Source organism: Silene latifolia, chromosome 1, assembly GCF_048544455.1.
Source record: "Silene latifolia isolate original U9 population chromosome 1, ASM4854445v1, whole genome shotgun sequence".
Taxonomy (NCBI): domain Eukaryota; kingdom Viridiplantae; phylum Streptophyta; class Magnoliopsida; order Caryophyllales; family Caryophyllaceae; genus Silene; species Silene latifolia.
Genome location: NC_133526.1, coordinates 91,240,267 through 91,266,058, shown reverse-complemented (window position 1 = coordinate 91,266,058; position 25,792 = coordinate 91,240,267). Strand labels below are relative to the sequence as shown.

The window sequence follows — 25,792 nt, the reverse complement described above, 5'->3', positions numbered from 1 at the left end:
CATATGATTGAGATTAACCATGCAAGTTTCAGAACTTGGGTACTTGATACTGGTTGTGGTTCTCATCTGTGTAATCATTTGCAGGGCCTAAAAAACATCACACCTCTCGCAAAGGGTGATGTGGACCTGCGAGTCGGGAATGGAGCTAGAGTTGCTGCAGTCTAAAAAGGAACATACGTAATCCAGCTACCAAGTGGTTTTGAGTTATATTTATATAACTGTTACTATGTACCCAGTTTATCTAAGAACATTATTTCTGTTTCCGTACTTGATAAAGACGGTTTTTCATTTTCAATAAAGGATAATAGCTGTATTTTCTCTTTTAATGAAATGGTTTATGGCAAAGCAGTTTCCATGAATGGAATTTACATCTTAGATCAAACCACGGACATATTACACGTGAATAATAAGAAATTAAAGGTTGGTGACAAAGATCAAACTTATCTATGGCATTGTCGAATGAGACACATAAATGAAAAACGTGTAAAGAAACTCGTCGAGAATGAGACTATTCCCGCATTCGATTTTTCTACATTTGGCACGTGTGAATCATGTCTTATCGGCAAAATGACTCGAATTTCCTTCAAAGGTGTTGGAATGCGCGCTAGTGACCTATTAGGACTCATACATATTGATGTATGTGGACCTATGTCAATTACAGCTAGAGATGGCTATAGATATTTTATCACTTTCACGGACGATTTGAGTAGATACGGATATGTCTACTTAATGAAGCATAAAAGTGAATCCTTTGAAAAATTCAAGGAATACCAGAATAAGGTTGAGAACCAACTGGGACGAAAGGTTAAAGCACTCCGTTCGGATCGGGGTGGCAAATATCTTTCAAATGAGTTTGATCAACACCTTAAAGACTGTGGAATCGTTTTACAGTTAACTCCACCTGGAACACCTCAATTAAATGGTGTGTCCGAACGGAGAAATCGAACATTACTTGATATGGTTCGATCCATGATGAGTCACACGGTAGTACCTGATTCATTATGGGGTTTTGCTCTTTTGTCAGCTGCTCTTATACTTAACCGAAGTCCGTCTAAAGCTGTCGACAAGACTCCATATGAAATGTGGAAGGGAACGGTCCCTAACTTGTCCTTTATTCGGGTTTGGGGCTGCGAGGCTTATGCCAAGTGGAGACACGAGGATAAGCTCGGCCCGCGATCGGTCAAGACATACTTTATTGGTTATCGAAAAGGAATGTTTGGTCATTACTTCTATTCGCCTACCGAACATCGAGTTTTTGTTGCGGCTAGTGCAAAGTTCTTAGAGAAAGAATTTCTCGAGAACAAGACAAGTAATAGAACCTTCGAGCTGTCGGAGATTCAAGAACCAACAACCAAGGAACAGATGGAGGAAGTTGTTCCTTCAACTGATGATACGGTTAATATTCCTTAGGAACCTAGGAGGTCGGGTAGAGTCTCTAATCCTCCAGACAGATACATTGGTATGGTCGAGGAGAATGACGTTTTGCTCCTAGAGAGTAATGAACCCGCTACCTATAAAGGTGCCATGACCTATTCCGACTCAAAGTTATGGCTCGAAGCCATGCAATCCGAGATGGACTCCATGTATGAGAATGACGTATGGGATCTTGTTTATTTACCTAATAAGGTAAAACCTCTACAGTGAAAATGGCTTTACAAAATAAAGCATTCTGTAGACGGGCAACCAGATACCTATAAGGCACGACTAGTGGCAAAAGGTTTCACTCAAGTGCACGGATTGCATTATGATGAAATTTTTACACTCGTAGTTATGCTGCGTTCCATTCGGATAATCTTAGCGATTACCGCTTTTCATGACTATGAAATTTGGCAAATGGATGTGAAAACCGCCTTCTTAAACGGTTATTTGGAGGAGGAGTTGTACATGGTGCAACCCGAAGGTTTCATAGATCTTGAAAATCCTAAGAAAGTGTGCAAGCTTAAGCGTTCCATTTATGGACTTAAGCAAGCTTCTCGGAGTTGGAATCATCGTTTCGATCAGGTGATAAAAGAGTATGGCTTCACTCGATCGGTCGAGGAACCATGCTTATATATCAAGTCGAGTGGGAGCAAGATTGTTTTCTTGATATTGTATGTCGATGACATACTCTTGATTGGGAATGACATTCCTCTCTTATCTTTGGTTAAAGGATGGTTGAAGAACCATTTCCAGATGAAGGGTCTGGGTGAGGCAAAACGCATATTGGGAATCCGTATCTATCAACATAGATCATGACAAACGTTATCATTAAGTCAAGAGTCTTATTTGGATAAGATTCTTGAAAGGTTCAGCATGACCAACTCCAAGAAGGGGAACCTTCCAATGACTTCTGGAATGCATTTGAACAAGTCTCAGTCACCCACGACGCCTGAAGGGATTGAGCGCATGAGTCGTGTTCCTTATGCATCAGCCATAAGATCAATCATGTATGCCATGATATGCACACGTCCAGACGTGGCATATGCATTGAGTATGACGAGTCGGTACCAAAAGAATCCAGGTGAAACACACTGGATAGCTGTTAAAAACATACTCAAGTACCTACGGAGGACTAAGGATTGGGTATTGACTTATGGAGGAGATACTAAGCTATGCGCAATCGATTACGCAGATGCTAGCTTCCAAACGGATCGAGATGATTCAAAATCTCAGTCCGGGTTCGTCTTCACTCTTAATGGTGCTGTGGTCAGCTGGAAGAGTTCCAAACAGGATGTTGTAGCAGATTCTACTACTGAATCCGAGTACTATGCCGCTTCGGAAGCAGCAAAGGAAGCTATATGGATGCGTCAATTATTACAAGGACTTACGATAGTTCCTAGTTCGAATGACCCGATCACCATCTATTGTGACAATAGAGGTGCCATCTTCCAGGCTAAGGAGCCTAAATCTAGCAACAAGTCTAGACATGTACATCGGAAGGCTCACCTGATCCGTGATTACGTGGAGCAAGAGGAGATAGTGATTGACAAGATAGCTTCGGATGACAACATCGCGGATCCTCTCACTAAACATGAAGGGCACGTTATTTCCATGGGAATTGAACGTGTTCCTGAGTTGTAGTAGTTGATTATGAATTCGATACATTATCTTTTTCATATACTATTTATAACTTCATCGTTTTATTTCATATTTTGTTTTTCATGTGGATTGTACGACAACATTGAACGCCACAAAGTGAACTGAATTACATTATATTTGTTTTGGTCCGTAATCGCCTACATGAGCTGATAACTCTAGCTATTATTTTGTGAAGTTGATTGATGGTGGGTTCAACGAGCCATAAGTCAAACAGTTGGCTGATCGATCACAGATGCGAGTTATAACGATACCTCATAGGACAAATTGTGACAACGTAATGGAGTCCTAAATGTTTAAAAACATTCGGTGCCAGGTCGTGGATTGGACGTCCATTGTGTTCCTAGAGTCGATTCTTTTGACTAACGATTGTCTCTTGAGATTAAGGCAGTTTTTGGGTGACTTTGGTTTCTTTCTCATGGTCTGCCATAACAGGAGGCTAAGCAGATTTTTTCTGGGTCATTTCATACTGTGCTTATATCTGCAAGATTCGAGTTGAAGAAAATATCCAACCTTTATCAGGTTTAGTTATTTCTCAGGGCCACTCGATGAGTTGTAACTGAAATGCATGGCCATGCTCGAATGATGATTCGTTTATCAGTTAAGTTACTCTCTAGTCGGGGAAAACACTCTTGAAATTGATCACTTGTAAAATACGACCTTTGTGAATACGGATTTTGCAAATTGTTTTACATTGAGTGGGAGAAATTTTAGGATATGAGAATCGGTTATCGCACATACACTTGTGAGGACAAGTGGGAGATTGTTGGAGCTTGTGTCCTCCACAATTAGTGTGATAACATTTATAAATCTCTTATAGGTTCACAAGGGTATACTTAGTATTTTATCAGTTCATTAACGATTACTTAATAACGGTTGGCTTGCTAGAAAGTTTGACGTTATTATCATACTGATGGCGGTGATCAACTGGTCCCTAAAAGTCACACCTAAAGGATGTGATTGAGAGATGTGATTATGGAAATGTAATCACATTGATGCCTTATATGACTAAAAGGTTAGTCCATGTATTTGACTAAACAGTTAGTCAATATGATGATGAGACGATTATTTAATTCAATTAAATAATATTAGCTGAGACGAATTAACTGTCAATTCGTAAATTGAATATAAACAGTTATATTTAATTAATGTATATAATGTTAGCTTAAACGAATTAAGATGTTAATTCGTAATTAAATGTAACCAGTTATATTTAATTAGCAAATTATAAATATGTTATATTTATAGTTAATGTATATATTATGCAAAATTGTCATAATAAAATGTTGACAGACGGGTATTAATAAATCGACTACAAACTGTTGTGTGTAGACTTATTAATACATGTCGACATAAATAGACAATTGAGAAAATAATACACATTTATACATTTTGAGGATTACCAAAATAAGAAGATTTTCTCCTCATTTTGGTAGTTGGTAAAAACCGAAAATAAGGAGATAATTCTCCTTATTATTTTCGGTAGTTACACAAAAAAAGGGAAGAAAATATCTCCCCCTATATTACTCTTTTACACGATTTTAAGAGGGTATGGGAGATCATTTTCTAACCTAATTTTTAACCTAATATTCTCTCATCAAACAAAACACAAAAACCCTAAATTAATTAGTGAATTTGGGGATCTCATTCTAGCAATTCGAGGGGCATTTCTCGGAGCATCTTGGGTGCAACAATTAGAAGAATATCATTTTGATATTGTTCTTAGGCCATTTTGCTAGGACCAAAGGTTGTTTCTTAATCTCTCTATTTTGTTTATGCAATTTCATTTATGACTCGTATTCATAATTATAATTTCGTTATAATACGTAATTTCTTAGAGGAAGTATACCGATATTTCCTACAAATGCAACATTCAACGTTTTAATCCTAGCATGTGAATTAGTACTAAGTCGGTGAACACGTAATTTAGCATACGATTGGGTCGAAGTAAGGATTTAAGGTTGATTACATGTGAAAACATATAAACAAACGATAATGAAAAATACAATAAATGTACAATAATTAAAATTACAATAATTACATTGGTTTGATTGATCTATGTCGAAAATACATTTAAAACGGATAATTTGGGGAAAAGAAGAGGAAAATAAATTAAAGAACAGATTAACGGTGATAATACGAATAATAGTAGATTAATACGTAAACTAACGAATTAGGTCAAAGCAATAACGGAAGTTCAGAGACAGAACTCAACCCGGAATAGGCGCAGCAGAGCTGCGTCCCTTGGAAAAGGTGCAGTGGTCACTGCGTCTGTTCCTGAGGTGAGTTCTGGCTGTGAAGCCGGAACTGCATATCGTTAATGTTCATTGGTGAATTTAATGATCGGTTATTGATATCCGACTCGAGTAGAAGTAATTTAACATGTTATTTACATATGAGAGGGTCACAAAACAATAAAGGACGGACTCAAATTAATTAGAACAAATTAATAAGGTTTATTTACAAATTATTAAGTGATAAAGAACAGACGAAAATATACAAAGGATGAATTTCAAAGACTTGATATGGATGAATCGAATCTCTAAAACTCGGATTTGATTTTAATGACGAAAACCCGCAAATATTAATTACTTGGGATTTAATTCGGAAATTAAAAGAGATAAATTATTAATGAACTATGTATTAAAATTAGTATACGAACGAAATAAAGGAAAAATAAGAAAAGACGAAAGAAAGTAGACGAGTTAACAGAGGACGAAGGAAGAAGAAGAAAATCAGGAACTGCGGCAACCTCAGGAAGAGGCGCAGCAGATGCTGCGGCTCTTCGAAGAGGCGCAGCAGTTGCTGCGTTTCTTCTCGACATCTGTTGCCCGTTAATTCGTAAAAAGGATTTGAATAAAAGGTTTTATAAATCGGTTTTAAATATGCTTTCGACGTAAATCTTACAATAATTTGTACAAAAGAAAAATACAATAATAAACGATGTGATTTACACCCTCAGACTTACATGTTTGACGAAACGAGATTGACTAAGTTAACGTTTAGTGATTGCTCGACTCGAATGTACGACGAAAGTGCCCTCGTAAGAGGAATTAAAATAGATTGATTAAGTTGATTGAGTGGAGTTGGTCAAATTGGTCGGTCATGCAAAATGAGGTTGGTACTCAGAAGGATCCGAGCTTACGTGGTCGAAAGTTCAAGCACGTAGACGCCAATAAGCAAAGAGCATGGTCTTAGAATGCAAAGGGAGAAAAGAAGGGCGGACACTCGCGTGAGAAACATGAGGAACGAAGGTCCCTATTTATACTAATCACACGGAGGAATTAGGGTTTCGGTAAAACTTTGTAAACAAATCTCGAAAAGATCATAAAAAAAGCAGAAAGGAGTTAGGGAAGAGGCGCAACAACCACTGCGGCTCTTGGAAGAGGCGCAACAGGTGCTGCGTCCTTTCCCCAGGGGTTTCCTCCTGCGGTAGATCTCAACTTCCTTATTATTTAAAATATAATTTCGGAATATATTTTGCCAAAAGATTAAAATATTGAAATATGGAATAGAAATATCCGGAACATTCCAGAACATTCCGACTCGGCATTTTAAACGGTTATTAGAAAATGAAGACGGTTTTTGACCCGGACTCCAAATGAACTCTAATTACTGTCAAACCGACCGTAACGGCGCGTAGATGACGACCAAGGGGTAGACACAAGTATTTGAGCTATCACTTGATGATAAACTTACGAATTGTCATAAATAGATCCGCGTACCAAACATGCGGCCCAATCATCACCGGGTGGCTTGCGGGAGGTGCAGAAATGAGGTATCTACATTGGGTTTCCAACATCTTTGTGTGGGCTAGTATGTTGTTGATGGTGATGTCTTTTGCTTGGCTATCTTTTTGTATTTGAGTGAAAAATTCTTGTTGATTGTTTTGCATTTGGAGGACCGCTTTTTGAACATCAAAACCTTGGTCATTGGATTGATTGTAAGAGGGTTGATTTTGATAACTTTGTCTTTGGTTGTAAATGGGTCTTTGAGCTTGATTTCTCATTGGAGGTGGGGTGTATGTTGGTTGAGGGTTTTGAACATTTTGGCTCTTGTATGAAAGATTGGGATGTAATTTGGTATTGATCTCATTGTAATAGTTTGAATAAGGGGTGCCATTTTTGTATGCTTGGAAAGCATTCACTTGTTCACTTGTTCCCCTACATTCACTTTGGTCATCCCAAAGTTCCACAACTCTCACATACTCCACTTGGAATTGAGGATGATGCCACCATAGCATTAACATGTTGTTTGGGTGATTGGGAAGCTTCATCAAGCTTAGCCATGGCCTTCTCAAACTTTAAATTGATGGTGTCAATGTGAGCACTTAGTTGAGCACCCAATTGTGTGATGGAAACTACCTCATGCTTTCCTCCTCTAGTAGCCTTTCGAGGTCTACTATATTGTGAATTATGAACCGCCATCTCTTCGATTTTGGCCCATGTTTGATTGTCATAAACTTCGGTAAACATCCCATTTGATCCCATGTTGAGGATATTGCGGGAATCTTCATATAGACCTTTCCAAAATTGTCGCACAAGGAACCACTCGCTAAGTCCATGGTGTGGACAAGAACGACAAGTGTCCTTAAATCTCTCCCATGCCTCATACAATGATTCCTCATCTCTTTGCTTGAACCCGGTGATTTGGGCTCTCAACATGTTAGTCTTCTCCGGAGGATAGAATTTCTTGTAGAAAGCAAGTGCCAATTCTTCTATGAGTCAATACTAAGAGTAGCCTTGTCTAGGCTCTTTAACCATTGCTTTGCGGTACCGATCAAGGAGAAATGAAATAATACCCATCGGATTTAGTCTTGAGTAACTCCGGTTTGAGAAATCTCATCACAATAGTCACAAAAAGTCTCTATGTGTGAATGAGGGTCTTTACTAGGCATCCCTCCAAATTGACTTCTCTCAACTAATTGTATGAATGCGGATTTGGCAATGAAATTACCGGTTAGATTTTGGGGTGTAGGAGTACCATTTGGTAGGTTTTTCTCGGTTGGTACGGAATGTGATGAAAATTTAGGCATTGTGGGTTGATTTTGTGGTGGGTTTTGTATTGGGTTATCCCCTCCTTTTCTTGCAAAAGGGTCGGTAAACTAAATGTTATTTGGTTGAATGTCCACAATTTCACCAACACCTACAACTCTTGAAGTACCTCTAGGAACTCTTCTATTGTTGGTTAAGGTCCTTTCAATTTCGAAATCAATAGGCAATAGATTACCTTGTGATCTCCTAGTCATACAAAATATCAAACAACTCGAAAATAATTAGAACAACCTTAAGGAGTTTTACTTCCCCAAGGTAAAGAAAGACACAATTAAAAACAATTAATGAAAATCAAATCAAGTTAATACCGTCCCCGGCAACGGCGCCATTTTGTGCTCGGTTTCAACTCGTCGTCAAAAGCTACCAACCAAAACAATATTTATAACTTTACAAACTACTCTTAGTAAAGAGGCAGGTAAAAGTCGGATCCCAAGGGACGGGTATTGATGTAGGATTCTCAATTGCAAATGGTTGTGTCTTAGGGTGTCACAATTTAGGTTGAGGTAGGAGATACACTAAAATAATCAACAAGATGAAAGTAAAGTAATGAAAACAAGCAAGGTAATTAAAAGGAGATGTAAAAATTGATAAAAAGCACTAGGGTGTCATGGGTTCATAGGGGATTCATGGGAGTTGATCATACAAACATGTTCTCAATTATATGCAAGTACTTAATTGTTGTGTTGAGATCGAGTTGGTGTATAAGCTTACAATCCCTAGGAAGGTTTGGGTCCCGGAGCCGAATCGATTAGATTGTACAACACCTACAAGTCGACTTAATCCTTCCTATTCAACTATATGCATGGTCTAATGAGGCTCGAGTGGGTGTATAAGATTACAAGCCTCAATGAAGAGATAGGTGATAGATCAAAAAATACAAGGATTCATAGGCTCGCATTTCATCAAACATAACATGTGCATAAGATAAAATCACAACAAGCAAGCAAATTAATTATGAAGACATATTAGATTAAGCATGAATCAATCCCCATGTTGGTTTCCCCTAATTCCCCATTAACTCTAGCTAGAAGACTACTCACTCATTATAAAGTTCAACATGCTAATAAGATTGTCAATCAAACTAACAAAGCTAAACATGATGAATAAATGAATGTAATTAACAATAATTAAAATAAGGGTAAAAGGAATTATACCTATGAAGATTATTCTAAATAATAAAGCAAAGAATAATAGAAGTACTTGATGATTGATGGAAGGTTGTCAATCTCCCAAATAAACCCAAATAATCTTCTAATTACCCAAAATAAATGAAGAACAATAGAGAAATTAAGAAGAGATTAAGATATGATTAATATTGATAAATTGTATTACAACTAAACTAGAATTAATTTGATGAGATTAAAAATGGATTAAGAGAGTACTAAGAATTGATTAAGAGGTGATGATAATCTAGGTAGTACAATGGGGTATTTATACTAAAGATTAGGTACAAAGATTAGGGTTACTAAGGACTTCATTAAGACCCTAAGAAAAGTTGAGGAAATGCTCCTCTCGAAGGAAATGAGCAAATTCTCGTGCTAGCCCTGCCACGATCCGTGCGTCTTGAGCTGTGGCACGGGCTCTTTGACCTTTGATCTGCTCAGATCGCCTGGAAGACGCTCGACTCCATGGGCTGCAATCCGCTCGTCTTGGCCGAAAGACGCCCGGATGTTGATGATGGGAGACACTCGGATCCCTGGGCAGTCAGCTACTCTTCTTTTGGCTCCTTCACAATCCGCAAGGATCATTTTGGGGATGCAAGGATCCTTTCGTCATTGCCTATTTCACTTTATTATCTACTTAGGCCTCTAGTATTGGTCTTCTCTTTGATGCTTGGTCATTAGATGCGATCAATTTAGCTCCATTTCGCCATGTAAATGCAAGATTAGCCATCCTTTCCTACCAAGGAGACAAAACCTCAAAGAATATGCAAAATGGGAAACTAAAGATAGTAAATGACCCAATTATGTGCTATAAAGCATGGGAACGAGGTTAATTCGGGGACTAAATGTGCTCAAATATGAGTCACATCAATTTTTCTATGTCATATCTTAAAATTACAATGAAATAAATTATGAGACAAATTTACTACTCCCGCTATTAATGTTTTACTTAAATCGATTAGTTAACTAATTGTTCATATATGTTTTCTTATGTTGTAAGTATTGATACTTTTATTACATTCGTTATTACTTCGGTTACTTTCACTACTCCCGCCACAATTATTGTTACATTCACTACTGCCGTATGAATATTGATAATTTCACTACTCCCATTGTTGCTTCTATTACTTTCACTACTCCCCTTGCTAATATAGTTACTTTGACTATTCAAATGAGTGATTAGTAACATATCATTATATCCAATGTTATGTGTCAGGATCGGGATTCTACTTTGAATCGATGGGGAGGATAGGATCGAATCGGTAGAATCGGATCGTAGAATCGTAAGATTCTACAAATTCACTAAATATAGATTTTTATTTGGTAAAAATATATAATTGAAGATCAAAACACTTATTTATACCCAAAATATTGATAACAAATGAGTTTAGTATCATTTCATAAACATGTTTCTACAAATGACATGAAATTTGGATTTTACGATGTCGTTATATAAAAATTTATTTTAATATGTTTACTATAGAGTCGGATCGTAGGATCGTAAGATCGTAGAATCGTATTATAATCTTACCTCTACAAAATTTCAAATAAAAAGGATCGTAAGATTCTACAAACATGATAGAATCGTAGGATCCGGGATCGGACAAGCATTTTTGGATCGTAGAATCGTAGAATCATAGGATCGAATCGGGATTCTGACAACAATAATTTTCACTACTAATGATACGTTCATTTTATATAGACTTTTAGGCCTTTTTATGCACGTATTTCTATGCTATTATCGTAGTTTTATACTACGAAATGCCCCGAATATGCTACTTTGGTTTGTTTTGTTCTATTTGTAGGAATGGACCAGAAAAGTAGTGAAATTGAGCCTTTTACCGTCCGTTTAGCATGCATTTGGAGGAAGAGTGAATTTGGAGCGGGAATGTAGCTATTTTGAGATGCGCAAAGAAGAAAGATAGCTAGGCGAGCAAAGGAAGAACTTCAAATTGCTAATGCCTAATTTGAAGAGCCATATCTCGAGTTCTACAACTGATATTCAGGTGATTCTATTTGGAGATGAAATCTTGTCCTCTTAGCTTTCCAACGCCACCGGAATTGCCCTGTTTGCCCAAGTAACGAAGAAATGGCAGCCATTTGAAGTTCAGTGCGCGAAGCAGGAGTTGTGAGCTGGAAAGTACTCGATCGAGTATAATTATGTTCGATCGAGTCCTTTTTCTACCCGATCGAGTAGTTGCATTTTTCACTAGATCGAGTGGTTTGAGCTGAATTTTGCTCGATCGAGTTGTTTTAAACCACTCGATCGAGTGGAATTGCTATGGGCTCGGGCTTTTCTTAATCCTTTTCGCATTAGGTCAAATAAATAACCCTATTTCTTATAAATAGGGAGGAAAAACGTCATTTGTAAGCTCTCTCGGCTCTCCCCGTCATCTGATACATTAATTTTCAATATTTTTCTTTTCCCTTTTCTACTGTTGAATACTTCTTTCCATTTCCCGGATTTACTGTAACTTCTCTCTTTCCCTTTTCTCCTTTATTTATGTTTATGTTTATTTCTCTCTTTATTTCCGTTCTTCCCTCTATTTATGTTTAGCTAATTTCTCTGATAGGATTAGGTGATTCGATGGACTAATGTTAATTGCTAATTAGGTTTATAGGTTGTCGTTGTTGTTTTAGTCTATGTTGTTAATCGCTGCTTTAATTGTATCTTGCTAGTTGAGTCGACACAATTAGCCTATTTAACTTTGGTAAACCTTGACCTGGACCGAAAGGTTGGAAGGGGTGAGACCCGCAGTGAACAATATGATGCTTTAGTGAGGGCGAAAGTTAAGCTAATAGCATTTTAGGGCAAATTGAGACCGAAAGGAGATATTCATTGCCCCTTAGACCGACACATCGACTAATCTGTGACCTTAGCTGCGATTGGCTACGTTTATTGATGACCCGAAATCCTGGTTCCCTCTTTCTTCTGTTAATTTCTCTTATTCCTTTTTAATCTTATTAGTTTAGTTTAAACAATTCAAACCCCCAATCGTGACCGTAGACAGACTAGAATTGACAAGTAGATAGTGACCGCCTCCCTGTGAAGATCGACCCTACTTACCGCTGACTTCTGTTAGTAGTATCTAGGTATTTATTTTTGGTACTGAAACGACGGTATCAAATTTTTGGCGCCGTTGCCGGGGAGGCAACTATTTATTTACTTGTTTTATTTTGTTTGTTTTTAGCCTCAAGGAATTTATTCCTTGAGGCAGTTCTTATCTTTTTCCTTGAGTGCTGTTTTGATAGGCCCTACAGGTCTTACCTAGACAGTTCTAGGTGAAAGATCGTCAAAGGGAAGGCTTGAGTACGTTTGACCCGTCACCTATGTCCCATTATATTGCGCAGCAGGTGAATTACTGCGGGAGATGTGGTACTGCTGAGCACAATGCAGCTTTTTGCATGGCAGAAAATGACGCGGTATGAGTTCAGGCTTTGGGGACGAGCTAGCCATTCCTCTGTAGTTGTGACGCCGCATCTACCCAATCAATGGGGCTACCAACATCCTCCATTTGTCTGGCCACCGCGACAAGAAGCTCCTCCCCCTGATAGGCAGAAAGAAGAGATTGCGGAGCTGATATCTTTGATGAAGGAACTTGCACTCAAAAGGCAAGAACATGATAGACAATTTTTTGCGCAAATTGATGAGCTCGAGTCTGAAATAGCTCAGTTAGCTGCTGAGTCGAAAATTAGGCAACTAGAGGAAGCCTGCGTTACCTACGCAGAGAGCAGTTTTTCCCATGAAGAAACCATTTTGCCTGATGCTGATGATGATTTCTATGACTCGGATTACGAAGTTCTATCATATAGTGACGCTTCAGACGAAGATTCATGCACTGTACAGCAAGAATCACTCGATCGAGTGACATTTATTAGTCGATCGAGTGAAATACCTGAAGAAAGGTTCGATCGAGCAGAAAATTCCACTCGATCGAAGAACTGCTTAAAGGGAGTACTTGATCGAGCTGTTCCAGATGCTCGATCGAGTGATTATCAAGAGGAAAGTCCGCGATCGAGTAATAATTATGCTCGATCGAGTGGTTTGACCAGTGAGAGCAATGATTTGTTACTTGGGTTCGTTTTAGACGACAATTTTGATGATGACAACGGTTATGGTGAGTCTCCCCTATTCAAAGCCGAGTTGGATGCACTTGAGGCTGCGATTTATGGGATGAAATCCACTGAGGAGGGTGACGAGAAGATAGCTGAGTCGGTAATTGCTCCTAGCACGGATGAGGTAATATATTATTTTGTCAATGATTCCGACATTGAGAGCAACCCACCTGAGGTAGTTAACGATAATTTTATTATTGTTTGTTTGAGTAGTACATTGCCTCATTTGACTTATGCTTCGCATTTTAATGCTATACCCCCTCCCAGTTGGTCAATTAATTTAACGATCTTTCACCGTTCTTGTCATCATAATTTTGTTAATCTGAAACGGTACCCTAATTTATTGTTAATTGCTCCTGAGCTCCTTTATTTTGTTGATAAATTTAGGAGCTGTTATAGGAAATTTGTTAGGCTCAAACGTTTATACATTTCATTTTCCTATGTTACTATTCTACCTTGGTGCTACTTACAGTTTTGTGTAGCACATGCCCAGCTGTTTGATAGGTTGCTGCGCGCTTTGAGCTGTTTTGACAAGGCTAATTAAATAGAGGCTCGAAGAAATGAAGGTCGAGCTGGGACCTGTCTGAAACTAGCGCTACCTGGGAGGCAACCCGGAGATTTTATTTTTAGTTGTTTTTCAAACATTTCAGTTTTTTATTTTGTTTAATAATCGGTTTTCTCGGTCGAGTTTTCTTGCTTTGATTCGCTTCCTATGACGCCACTATGAAGCTGTTTGTGACCTCCCATGTTGCTGGATGGTTTGGGGAGGTCCCTACTTCGCGCATTCTTGTAAGTTTTCCGCATCTTCACTCTTTTTTTTTAGTTTGCATTTCCTTTCCTTATTTTTGGGTACAATGAGGGCATTGTACGGTTTGGTTTGGGGAGGTTATGCATCCATATCCGTGTCTGCATTCAGCTTTTATTGCATTCCTGTTAACACGCTTAATTTTCGTATGCATTGTTCTTTATTTCTCTTAAAAAAAATTCAAAAATTCGAAAAATAAAAAAACTTCACGTTTATTTTTGCATATAGGTTGAGTCGGAACGGTTGATTTCCGTGATGAAATTGCACTATAACTTGTCATTTTTACTTGAGCCTTGCACTTTATTGACAGTTATTAGTTGTGTCTTGCGCATATCTACGAGTTTTTGTTCAAATTTAGTTGACTGTTTAGACTTGACCTGATAAATTGGCAACGTACTCTATAATTTCTGAGTTTTATAGCCCATAATTGGTGACATCCATGACCAGTTTACATAGGAAATGAGAGTAGTACTCCTTGCATAATATGTTCATCATTATTGCACATTCATGAAATTCGATTACTTGTCAAATGCATACATTCGGGTTTGTGGTCGGTGTCACATGCAGGGAGGTGCTTGCAAATTTCCTTTTTCTTATATTTTTCACCCATTTAGCTCCACTTAAGCCAAAACTTGCCTTTTTGACCCACTAGCTACATCCCAAACTGAGCCTGCCTAGTCAAGCTAGTTTAGCATGTCTTTTATGGTATATTTTTCCGTCTGCAGTTTGGCCCGTGTGTATATGATTGGAGTTGGTGGAAATTGAAGGAAAGGAGAATGAGAATGAAAAAAAAAGGAACTGAAAAAATGAGAAAAACGTGAATGGAAAAAAAAAGACAAAAAAAAAAAAATTGAAAAAGTTGAAGTTCACGTGAAACAGAAAGAAGAAAAGAAAGAAAAAAAGAAAAAAAATTGTATTGAGTTGTATGAATAAAAGAGACCGACTGTGTTTATCTCTATCTTGTGACGGTCTTACTCCTCTGTTTTATCTACATCATTTTGAGGAGATTGTGTATTGGGTAGTGAGTTTTGTGCCAAAGAAGAGAACTTTTGTTTATTTTTTAGTCAGTTGAGATTCAGACGGTCTTATATGGTCCAGTTTAGGAACTAGCTTGACGCTTCACCCCCACATTCCCATAATATGTTTTGCCTTTTCTCATCTGAACCTCACTTTCCCATATCATTTGTAAGCCCTCAGCTGTGACGGACATTGTTGGTTGGAATGTATGTGTAGTACTTGAATCGTCTATCATTTTTGTTGCATGCATGTTATGTAGGGTGATCTAGGTGAGTATTTGTTTTCTCTTTCTCTCTTATACATATACTTTCACCCTTTGCTTCATGAGAGAAGAGTGACCACGTGAGAGTCCGATTTTGTTAGTCTTGCAGGGTTGATAGGTAAGCTTTATTTATGGACATCTTATAATTCGTTTGCGTAATGACCATTGTAGCTGTAACTGTTGATTTTAGTTTGCATTAAACTGGTTTAAGTAGACAAGTAATAGCTAGCTCTGAGTTATCTTTTCCGTTCCATTAGTTTGCATTTAGTTTACTCGAGGACGAGTAAAGGTTTGGTTTGGGGAGATTTGATACGTGCATTTTATATAGTCTTTTTAGGCCTTTTTATGCACGTATTTCTATGCTATTATCGTAGTTTTATGCTACGAAATGCCCCGAATATGCTACTTTGATTTGTTTTGTTGTATTTGCAGGAAAGGACCAAAAAAGTAGTGAAATTGAGCCTTTTACCATCCGTTTAGCATGAATTTGGAGGAAGAGTGAATTTGGAGCGGGAATGTAGCTATTTTGAGATGCGCAAAGAAGAAAGATAGCTAGGCGAGCAAAGGAAGAACTTCAATTTGCAAGTGCCTACTTTGAAGAGCCATATCTCGAGTTTTACAACTGATATTCAGGTGATTCTTAATGGACATGAAAGCTTGTCCTCTTAGCTTTCCAACGCCACCGGAATCGCCTTGTTTGCCCAAGTAACGAAGAAATGGTAGCCATTTGAAGTTCAGTGCGCGAAGCAGGAATTGTGCGCTGGAAAGTACTCGATCGAGTATAATTATGTTCGATCGAGTCCTTTTTCTACTCGATCGAGTAGTTGCATTTTTCACTCGATCGAGTGGTTTGAGATGAATTTTGCTCGATCGAGTTGTTTTAAACCACTCGATCGAGTGGAATTGCTATGGGCTCGGGCTTTTCTTAATCCTTTTCGCATTAGGTCAAATAAATAACCCTATTTCTTATAAATAGGGAGGAAAAACGTCATTTGTAAGCTCTCTCGGCTCTCCCCATCATCTGATACATTAATTTTCAATATTTTTCTTTTCCCTTTTCTACTGTTGAATACTTCTTTCCATTTCCCGGATTTACTGTAACTTCTCTCTTTCCCTTTTCTCCTTTATTTATGTTTATGTTTATTTCTCTCTTTATTTCCGTTCTTCCCTCTATTTATGTTTAGCTAATTTCTCTGCTAGGATTAGGTTATTCCATGGACTAATGTTACTTGCTAATTAGGTTTATAGGTTGTCGTTGTTGTTTTAGTCTATGTTGTTAATCGCTACTTTAATTGTATCTTGCTAGTTGAGTCGACACAATTAGCCTATTTAACTTTGGTAAACCTTGACCTGGACCGAAAGGTTGGAAGGGGTGAGACCCACAGTGAACAATAGGATGCTTTAGTGAGGGCGAAAGTTAAGCTAATAGCATTTTAGGGCGAATTGAGACCGAAAGGAGATATTCATTGCCCCTTAGACCGACGCATCGACTAATCTGTGACTTTAGCTGCGATTGGCTACGTTCATTGATGACCCGAAATCCTAGTTCCCTCTTTCTTCTGTTAATTTCTCTTATTCCTTTTTAATCTTATTAGTTTAGTTTAAACAATTTAAACCCCCAATCGTGACCGTAGACAGACTAGAATTGACAAGTAGATAGTGACCGCCTCCCTGTGGAGATCGACCCTACTTACCGCTGACTTCTGTTAGTAGTATCTAGGTATTTATTTTTGGTACTGAAACGACGGTATCAACTAACATAATTACTTTTACTATTTAGCTCTAGAATTTTAAGAGGTTATATATTTATATAAATATATTAGAACAAGTCCAATGGTTTGCCTTAGAGATTTGCTTGCAATTTCTTAAAATTGCAAGCTAGTGGCTAAACCATTGGACAAATCCATGTAGGATAGCTTAAACCAAGCAACTAGCTTCATTAAACTATTAGCTTAAATGACCTTACCACTAAAATGCAACCAATAAAATTAGTTTCATATATTAAAATTTAGGTCAAGCTAGTTAAAATCTAAGCTAAACCATTGAAATGAATTGGTAGCCTAAAAATAAACTAGCTTAAAATGTGATATGACAACTACCTTACCATTGGACTTGCTCTTACATATATGCATTAAATCAAATCGAAATAATTACAGAATATTATATATTTTAGAAATCTAACTTGATTTATTTACATTTTAATAATTTTCAAAATATAACCTACTAAGGAGCCAAAAGAGGAAATAAAACCTTAATATACGCATTAATTACATTGATTTATGTGTATTTTACACTTTAATTCCTAAATTAATACTAAATATAGATAGTATTAAATACTTAGATACAACCCTAAGGGATGTATTTATCATTACCTTAACTAATTGTATAATTATATGATGATACTAATTAATAACATAAGTAAGGCGTATTTATTTTAAGAAAAGTCACCATATTTTGATATTCACTAAATTTATACTTCAACCAAAACTATATAAGATTTACATTGAAGTCCCTTGGTCGGGTCCATCACACAATAGTATAATTAGTTGTATAGATATATTTAATTACATTGAAGTCCCTTGGTTTCTGGAATATATATATATATATATATATATATATAATTATAATACAACTAGATAATCAACTAATATGATAGTAATCACCCATGTGAGTAGTAAAAGGAACAACAGTAGCAGCGGGAGTATTGAAAGTCATATTAGCAGCAATGGGAGTACTACTGAAATTAACAATAATAAATGCGGAAGTAGTGAAAGAAAAAATAATGACAATGAGAGAAGTGAAAGAAAAAATAATGACGGCGGGAGAAGTGAAAGAAAAAATAATGACGGCGGAAGAAGGAAAATTAGTAGTAGTAGTCGTCACAACACAAGTAATGAAAGTAACAATAGGAACAACGGAGAGAGTATGAATAATTAACTAACAATTCGACTTTAGGAAAATATTAATTTATCGAGTTAACTGTAAAAATAGTATTAGTAGTCAAAGAAACAATAGTAACCGAAGAAGTAGTGAACCGCAATAATATTAACATGGGATTTAGTGAAAGTAATAATAATATTAAGTAGTAGTAATAGTCTCATAATTTGTTGATTAATTTTACATCTCATCATAATTTCAAGATGTAAATTGTAAATGTATGTGTTAACCAAATTTAGGGAATCATATTTCATAAAAATAAAATTGGTAAATAAAGATAGCCCGGGCGTAGCCGGACACCAAACATAGTACTATATATATATATATATATATATATATATATATATATATATATATATATATATATATATATATATATATATATATATATATATATATATATATATATATATATATATATATATATTTTTAAATCAAGGGATTTCAATTTAATTAAATAAATCTATACAACTTAATTATACTATATAGTTTTTAAACGATATCACTGTGTGATGGACCCGACCAAGGGACTTCAGTGTAAATATTATATAGTTTTGGTTGAAGTATAAATTTAGAGAATATCAAAATATGGTGATTTCCCTTAAAATAAACATGCCTCACTTATGTTATTAATAAGTATCATTATTGGAACTTACATCTTTACAATAACTACAAATTAGTCTTATTGTAGTTATAGAAAATAACAAATTCATAAAATACACAAGAATTATTGGAACTTACATCAAGAGCCTTTGCTCGAATAACATCATCAGTATCAAAACAGTCAGGCAGTTCCAGGTATTTTTTTCCAAGTTCAGGTTTATCAACAACTGCATGTACCTCAGCAACCTTTGCTTCTCTTAAGTGTTTGCAGACGTGATAGACACCGTTGATATATTCCCCACTCCCTAACGAACCAGAATTGAGCTCTAAGGTACCCCTTCTAATAAAGGATTTCTCATCCCAATGCTTAATAAGAGGAGTCTCAGAGGACATTGTATTTTCCTTAAAACGCATGCGATGAAATTATGCCACCATAACAACAAGTACGCAGCCACGTAAAGTAGACGACCCAGTTCTACACCGCTCAACACCATCGACTAATTTATCAAACACATAATCACACCAATCCAAATGGTGGATACGTGAAACATCTTGCAGCGCTTTAAGAATTGAAAAGTCAATTGCATAATTTGAAGGAGGAGCAAGGACAACGGACATAGCATAAAGGACAAACAACTTCTGAAATTCATCTCCCCCGTCATCTCCCATACCAGTAATTGCATTATAAACAGCAGGGATACGAACATAATTTTTCGCTTCTACATTAAACTTATTCTGGAACTTGGCTTTCAATGTCTCTTGTGAAGACAAGAAACTATGTCCAGTGTATACAACCTCAACCTTATCACCATCGTTTGGCAATAAAAAAACATCCTACACATCATCCTTAGAAATAAAAAAACTTGATATCTTTTGCTTGAAAAATATGAGCAATTGCATTAAAGTATTTTATAAATAATGGTATAACAGCCAATGACAACTTGTTCACTTTGAAATCAAGCAAAGCACCAAACCCAATCTCAATGATAGCCTTTCGCTGATTTGGACCAAGTTGTTTTACCAGGTTAACCAAACCATTAGGACGACATCTCACTTTAACGTTTTCAGCGCTGAAACAAAAAATAAAGAAAAAATAAAGAGTGACACATCAAAACAAGGAGAATAAACAGAAACTCAAAACAGAGGGGGAAGAATATATACTCACAGTTTCACTCTTGCAGTTCTAGGAACCTTATTGAGCTTATTTTTTGGAAAATTTACTTTTGAGCATTTCAATCAGCTCTATTACCAACTTCGGGCTCCCTGTTACGTTTAGGCCCCATTTGTTTTTATCACTGAGCAACAGAATAAAAAATTAAGAATAATAAATTTATGACAACAACGAATACAATAACTGAGTTTTTATAATACAATAACTAGGTTAAAGTAATACAAATAAACGACATGTAACATTACAACAGCTGCATTTGTATGCACATCATATATAGAACAACTAATGTACACAACACCCCAATAAGTCACTGTCAGATACAATAACTAAGTTTTTATAATACAATAACTAGGTTAAAGTAATACAAAAACCGACATGTAACGTTATAACAAATGCATTTGTAAGAATATAGAATAACTAAGTTTTCATATTAAAATAACTGGACTTGACTAAAGCTGACTTTAAAACACTAACCAAGAAAATAACTAAATAATAAAGAATAACTACCTTACTAAATTACAATAACTACATCAATATATTACAATAACAAAAATAATTTCAAAATAAACACATTATCTTCATTAGAATGCACAGAAGTTCACCAGAAAATAAGAACATCAACAATCAAAAATCAGATACAAAAATGAAAAAAATGAAATTACGAAACCCTAAAATTATGCGAAGACAATAGGAAATGTAATTTAACAACAAAAACACAACAAATTAAACTACATAGTGAAAATGACTGAATAAATTGAAAAATAAACACAGAAAAACAAGGAATTTAAGTAGAAAACAAGAAGATGAAAATGCGAAATTGAACAAAATCAACGGAAAAAAAAAAGTTAAGCAGAAGAATTGATTACCTGTTGAGACGAACAAGGACGAAGAAATTGAAGATAAAGTAGAGTTAGTGAGCACAATAATGAAGAACGGCGAAGAAGAACGCACGAACGAAATGGAAAACAGAGTAAGATTTTGAGAGGGAAACTGTGAGAGAGAAAGAGAGAATGAAAAACTGAAAAAAAAATGACAACCGTCAAAATATGTGTTTTATATACGAAAGGTAACATTAAATCTCATCCACATATCGTAAGTTAAATTAATGATCACATCGAACGTGATTGAATGTGATGACATTATTTAATTGTCTGCTAAGACTATGATCATATCGAACGGGATTGAATGCTGGTCATTTTTACTTAATGACATGCTGGTCAAGGCTGGGAAAGGATTATCCCTCACAAGAATTTTTTTCTGTACAAGTCATTCGGGATGTGCAATTTGTTATATATTTCTGTATAAGTTATTTAAAAATAGTTATAACAGTTATTCTGTTGTAGTGTCTTGGTTATTGTAATGCATGTTAGCTGTTATTTTATTCAGCTAAACAAATTCTCCTATTTTTCAGAGTTTTGTTTATATTATAATTTGATTTTGGGAAATTCAACATGGTGACCCTGAACTTTTCAGATTCCATATGGTAACCATGCAAATCAGAAAAGAGAAATGGTAACCCTGTGGTGCATTATTATGTATCACCGTAACCCTTAACTTAAATTCCATCAATTTGCGCCGTTAAGTGCTGATGTGGCGTGTGATGTGGCTTATGACTTGGCTATTTGGTCTTGATGTGTCTTCCCTATCTCCTCTCTTCCCATTACCACTGCCACCAACCACCCCGCCACTGCCACCACCAACCCCTATCCTATTGCTGCTCGCCACCACAGACCCACCAAGACGACGGCATGTCACCGGCGTTCCATGTAATACCACGGCTTTCTAAGTCTGTTACTCGGCCGAATATGGCTTACTCGGCCGAGTAAAGGTGTCGTGTGTTTCTGGACAGTTTACTGCCCAGGAATACTCGGTCGAGTATGGGAATACTCGACCGAGTAGCGGATACTCGACCGAGTATACTCTATACTCGACTGAGTATCCGGTATGACGGGTGTTATTTCCGCGGTTTTTTTTTTGGTAACATGTAAGCTTTGATTAATAAAAAGGATATTACATGAATACATTCTCATCAACTTAAGCCATAACAATGAACAAGAAACATCTTAACTATTAATACCTAGGCTATTCAACCAAACTACATCCATCTGCTGAATAATAGAAGACATTTTCTGCTGAACTCTTAGCTGAACTGTCTTCTGAATTTCAGACACAAGCAACTCAGGTCTGCGTAGCTTCAATTCAATCCTGCAAGTATTCCTTTCCATCCAGAGGACATACCAACAGGATAGTTTAATCACTCTCCAAACTTTCCTCCTGACAGTAGGGCAATGACCTGGGGGAGTTTGAAACCTCAGATGCATCCAGTGTTCAATTAAGCTAATCACCTGTTTGTTGTAGATACAATCAGAAAAGAGGTGATCATGGGTTTCTGGTGCAAGCTCACAGAACACACAACAATTGCTTCCACTAATCCCATGCTGAAATAATTTGTCTCTAGTATTCAGAGCTTTCCTCTGAATTAGCCAACTAATAACACAATGCTTAGGGATTATCCAGCTATCCCAAACATCCTTATACCAAGGTACAGGGGGGTGTGAGCCCTGTAGCCATTGATACCCAGCAGAAATAGAGTAACCTCTAGCATCAGAGATCTATTGGTTACCCTGGTACCCAGCAGCTAGCATAGCTTTAACTTTACATATGTTCCTCCAATTCCAGTTTGAGTCTGGAGGAGGTGAATATGTATACCAGTCAGCACCCTTCATATAGATGTGGTCCACCCAAAGCACCCATAATCTATCAGCTTTTGTATAAATCCAGTTCACCAACTTACCAACTGTTGCTATATTCCACACCCCAGCATTCTTAACACCCAAGCCCCCCTCTTTTTTACTGCAGCAGACACTGTCCCAGGCCACCAGAGGGGTTCTCTGGTACATAGCATCACCATTCAACAGGAAATTTCTACAGAGAGCTTCAATCTTCTTGATAATACACTTTGGCAAAAGGAAAATAGAGCACCAGTAATTATGTAGAGTATTAAACACAGAGTTAATTAAGATAATCCTGCCAGCATAACTCAACTTCCTAGCTCCTATCCCCCTTATTTTAGCCACAATTCTCTCCACCAGGATATTACAATCATGTTTAGTTAATCTGCCAGCCTGAATAGGTACCACTAAGTATTTAAAAGGGAGTACACCCTCCTGAAATCCAGAAATAAAGGTAATATCCTGTCTCAAAACCTCAGTCACACCATTAAACACTACTTCTGATTTGGAAGCATTTACTCTTAGGCCAGAAGCAGGAGTAAAGGTAGCCAACACCCTCAAGATAAGCATGATAGATTGATGATCCCCTTTGCAAAACATAAGGAGATCATCAGCAAAAAGTAAGTGAGTCAACTTTAAAGACTTACAAAGAGGGTGAAACTTGAAGTACCATTCACCCACAGCATAATTCATTACCCTTGACAAATACTCCATAGACACACAAAAGAGAAGGGGAGAGATAGGATCACCTTGTCTCAACCCCCTCCTGCCAGCAAAGAAGCCAAACTGGGTGCCATTAAGATTCAAAGTATAAGAGGGGGTAGTAACACATTGTAGAATCAGATGCCTAAACTTCTCAGGAAAGTTCAATGCTACAAGCATCTGCTCAAGAAACCCCCATTCAATGGAATCATAGGCTTTCTGAAGGTCAAGTTTAAACATACACCTAGGGGAAGCTGCCTTCCTATTGTACATTCTAACAAGATCCTGACAAATGAGGATATTTTCTAGAATACTTCTGCCTTTGACAAAAGCCCCTTGATTTTTGCTTATAATATCAGGTAATACCAAAGCCAATCTAGCACACAAGATTTTAGAAATGACTTTATAAAGTACATTACAGCAAGAGATAGGTCTGTAATGCACTACACTAGTTGGCCTATCATTCTTAGGAATCAAAGTGATGACAGTAGCATTAACCTGAGAAAGCAGCTGACCATAATCAAAGAAATTAATAATGGCAGCACAAATCTCATCCCCAATCACATCCTAGGCATCTTTGTAAAACTGACTATTGTAGCCATCTGGGCCAGGAGACTTACAGCTTGGAATGCTAAATAAACAAGCTTTAACTTCAGAACAAGTAACTGGTTTAGCCAGAATAGACCAGTGAACCTCAGAACAACAAGGACCCCTTCTGACCACAGCAACATTAACTGCATCAGTAGGATTTTGAGTGCCCAACAGCTTCTGGTAATAAGCTAAGAAGGAATTCTGAATAGTAGCACCTTTAGTACAAAGAACACCCTGCATATCCTCTATCTGGAAAACCTTGTTCAACATAATCCTTTTCTTAATTGCACGATGGAAATATGAGGTATTCAAATCCCCCTCCAATGACCACTGCAATTTGGCCTTCTGAGTAAGGAAACTATCCCTTGCATTAATAAGGCCCTTTAACTCAGCAGATAAATCAAGTTCTTTGAATCAAATCGATATCCCCAGGACTATCAACTAACTTCTCTTGTATTTCCTCCAAAACTCTACTAGCAATGGTAGTGCTATTCTCTATATCAGAGAAACAAGTAGTATTCAGCTTCTTTAGGACAGGTTTCAGAGCTTTCAACTTTTTAACCACAGAAAACATCCTAGTACCCTTGAATTTTTGTTGCCACACACTAGCAACCTGTTCCTTGAAGGACTCAGAAGCACCCCACATGTTAAAATACTTGAAACTCCTTCTACCATCAAATTCAGCTTTTCTATTCACCACAGTACACGGGCAATGATCAAACAAACCCTCAGGATGGAAGTGAGCAATATAATCACCAAATTCATCAATCCATTCCTGATTTCCCATAGCTCTATCTAACCTACTATATACCCTAGCAGTAGGTTCCTGCTTATTAGACCAAGTATATAGAGCCCATGTAGCATTAATGTCCTCCATACCACAAAGGGAGACACACTCCTGAAAATGCTCCATTTCTGCTTCAGTAGTAGTACCTCCCAATCTCTCAATAGGAGATAAAACAGCATTGAAGTCCCCCAACCATAACCAAGGAGACACACAGGTCTGAGACTGCTGCTTCAAAAAACTCCATAAGGCAATTCTATCATTCAAGTTATTGAAAGCATAAACCATAGTAAGGTAAAACCTCTTGTTATCAATTCTAGAGTGGACATGCATATGAATATGTTGAGCATCATATGACAGAAACTGTATATCAAAGAGATCTGGTTTCCTTATTTCCGCGGTTTGATTTAGAAAGGATTATAGTTATTTAAGACGCGTTTTCTAATCACTTTTACGAAACCTAAATAATACAACGTAACTCTAATCCTCTCCAAATCTCTCTCTTAAGTGCGTGGATTATTAGAAAGTCTTCTTCATTATTCATTGCATTGCGTGTGTCGGTAAGCGTTTGATTCCATTAATTCTATTGATTTACCTTTTAGGGTTTTGCCCTAATTTGTGATTCGAGGGAAAAGGCTTTTGCATATGGCAATTGGAATTATGTGATTGTTGTTAGGTGAGGACTTCTTAAAGGAGCCATTCTAGCTTGCGTGTGTATCTCATTGCAGTTGTGCTAAGCTAGAGTTTCCCTACTCGGTTTACTGTTTAATTGATTTAAGA

General features: G+C 36.9%; 1 protein-coding gene and 1 non-coding gene across 2 annotated transcripts; one reads left to right on the top strand and one right to left on the bottom strand.

Moving 5' to 3' along the window:
* Positions 1 to 7,632: 7,632 nt before the first annotated feature.
* On the top strand, positions 7,633 to 7,739 carry LOC141621795 (small nucleolar RNA R71). The gene has a single exon (XR_012532681.1). It is a non-coding gene; the product is annotated as a small nucleolar RNA R71 (small nucleolar RNA).
* Positions 7,740 to 19,455: 11,716 nt separating this feature from the next.
* LOC141650580 (uncharacterized) lies at positions 19,456 to 25,300 on the bottom strand. The gene is made up of 7 exons (XM_074458680.1): positions 24,675 to 25,300; positions 24,358 to 24,592; positions 24,258 to 24,302; positions 22,835 to 24,147; positions 22,295 to 22,690; positions 19,961 to 20,102; positions 19,456 to 19,866 (listed from the first exon to the last, which is right to left on the bottom strand). Exons 1-7 carry the CDS (start codon positions 25,298 to 25,300, stop codon positions 19,456 to 19,458), a joined length of 3,168 nt encoding a protein of 1,055 aa, XP_074314781.1.
* Positions 25,301 to 25,792: the final 492 nt, after the last annotated feature.

Coding starts and splice junctions, on each gene's coding strand:
- LOC141650580 (XM_074458680.1), bottom strand. CDS start 25,300: ATGGTTTATGCTTTCAATAACTTGAATGATAGAATTGCCTTATGGAGT. Junction 20,103..22,294: donor CAGCAGATGGATGTAGTTTG/GTTGAATAGCCT, acceptor TTTTTGTTTCAG/CGCTGAAAACGTTAAAGTGA. Junction 19,867..19,960: donor TGAACAAGTTGTCATTGGCT/GTTATACCATTA, acceptor GATGATGTGTAG/GATGTTTTTTTATTGCCAAA.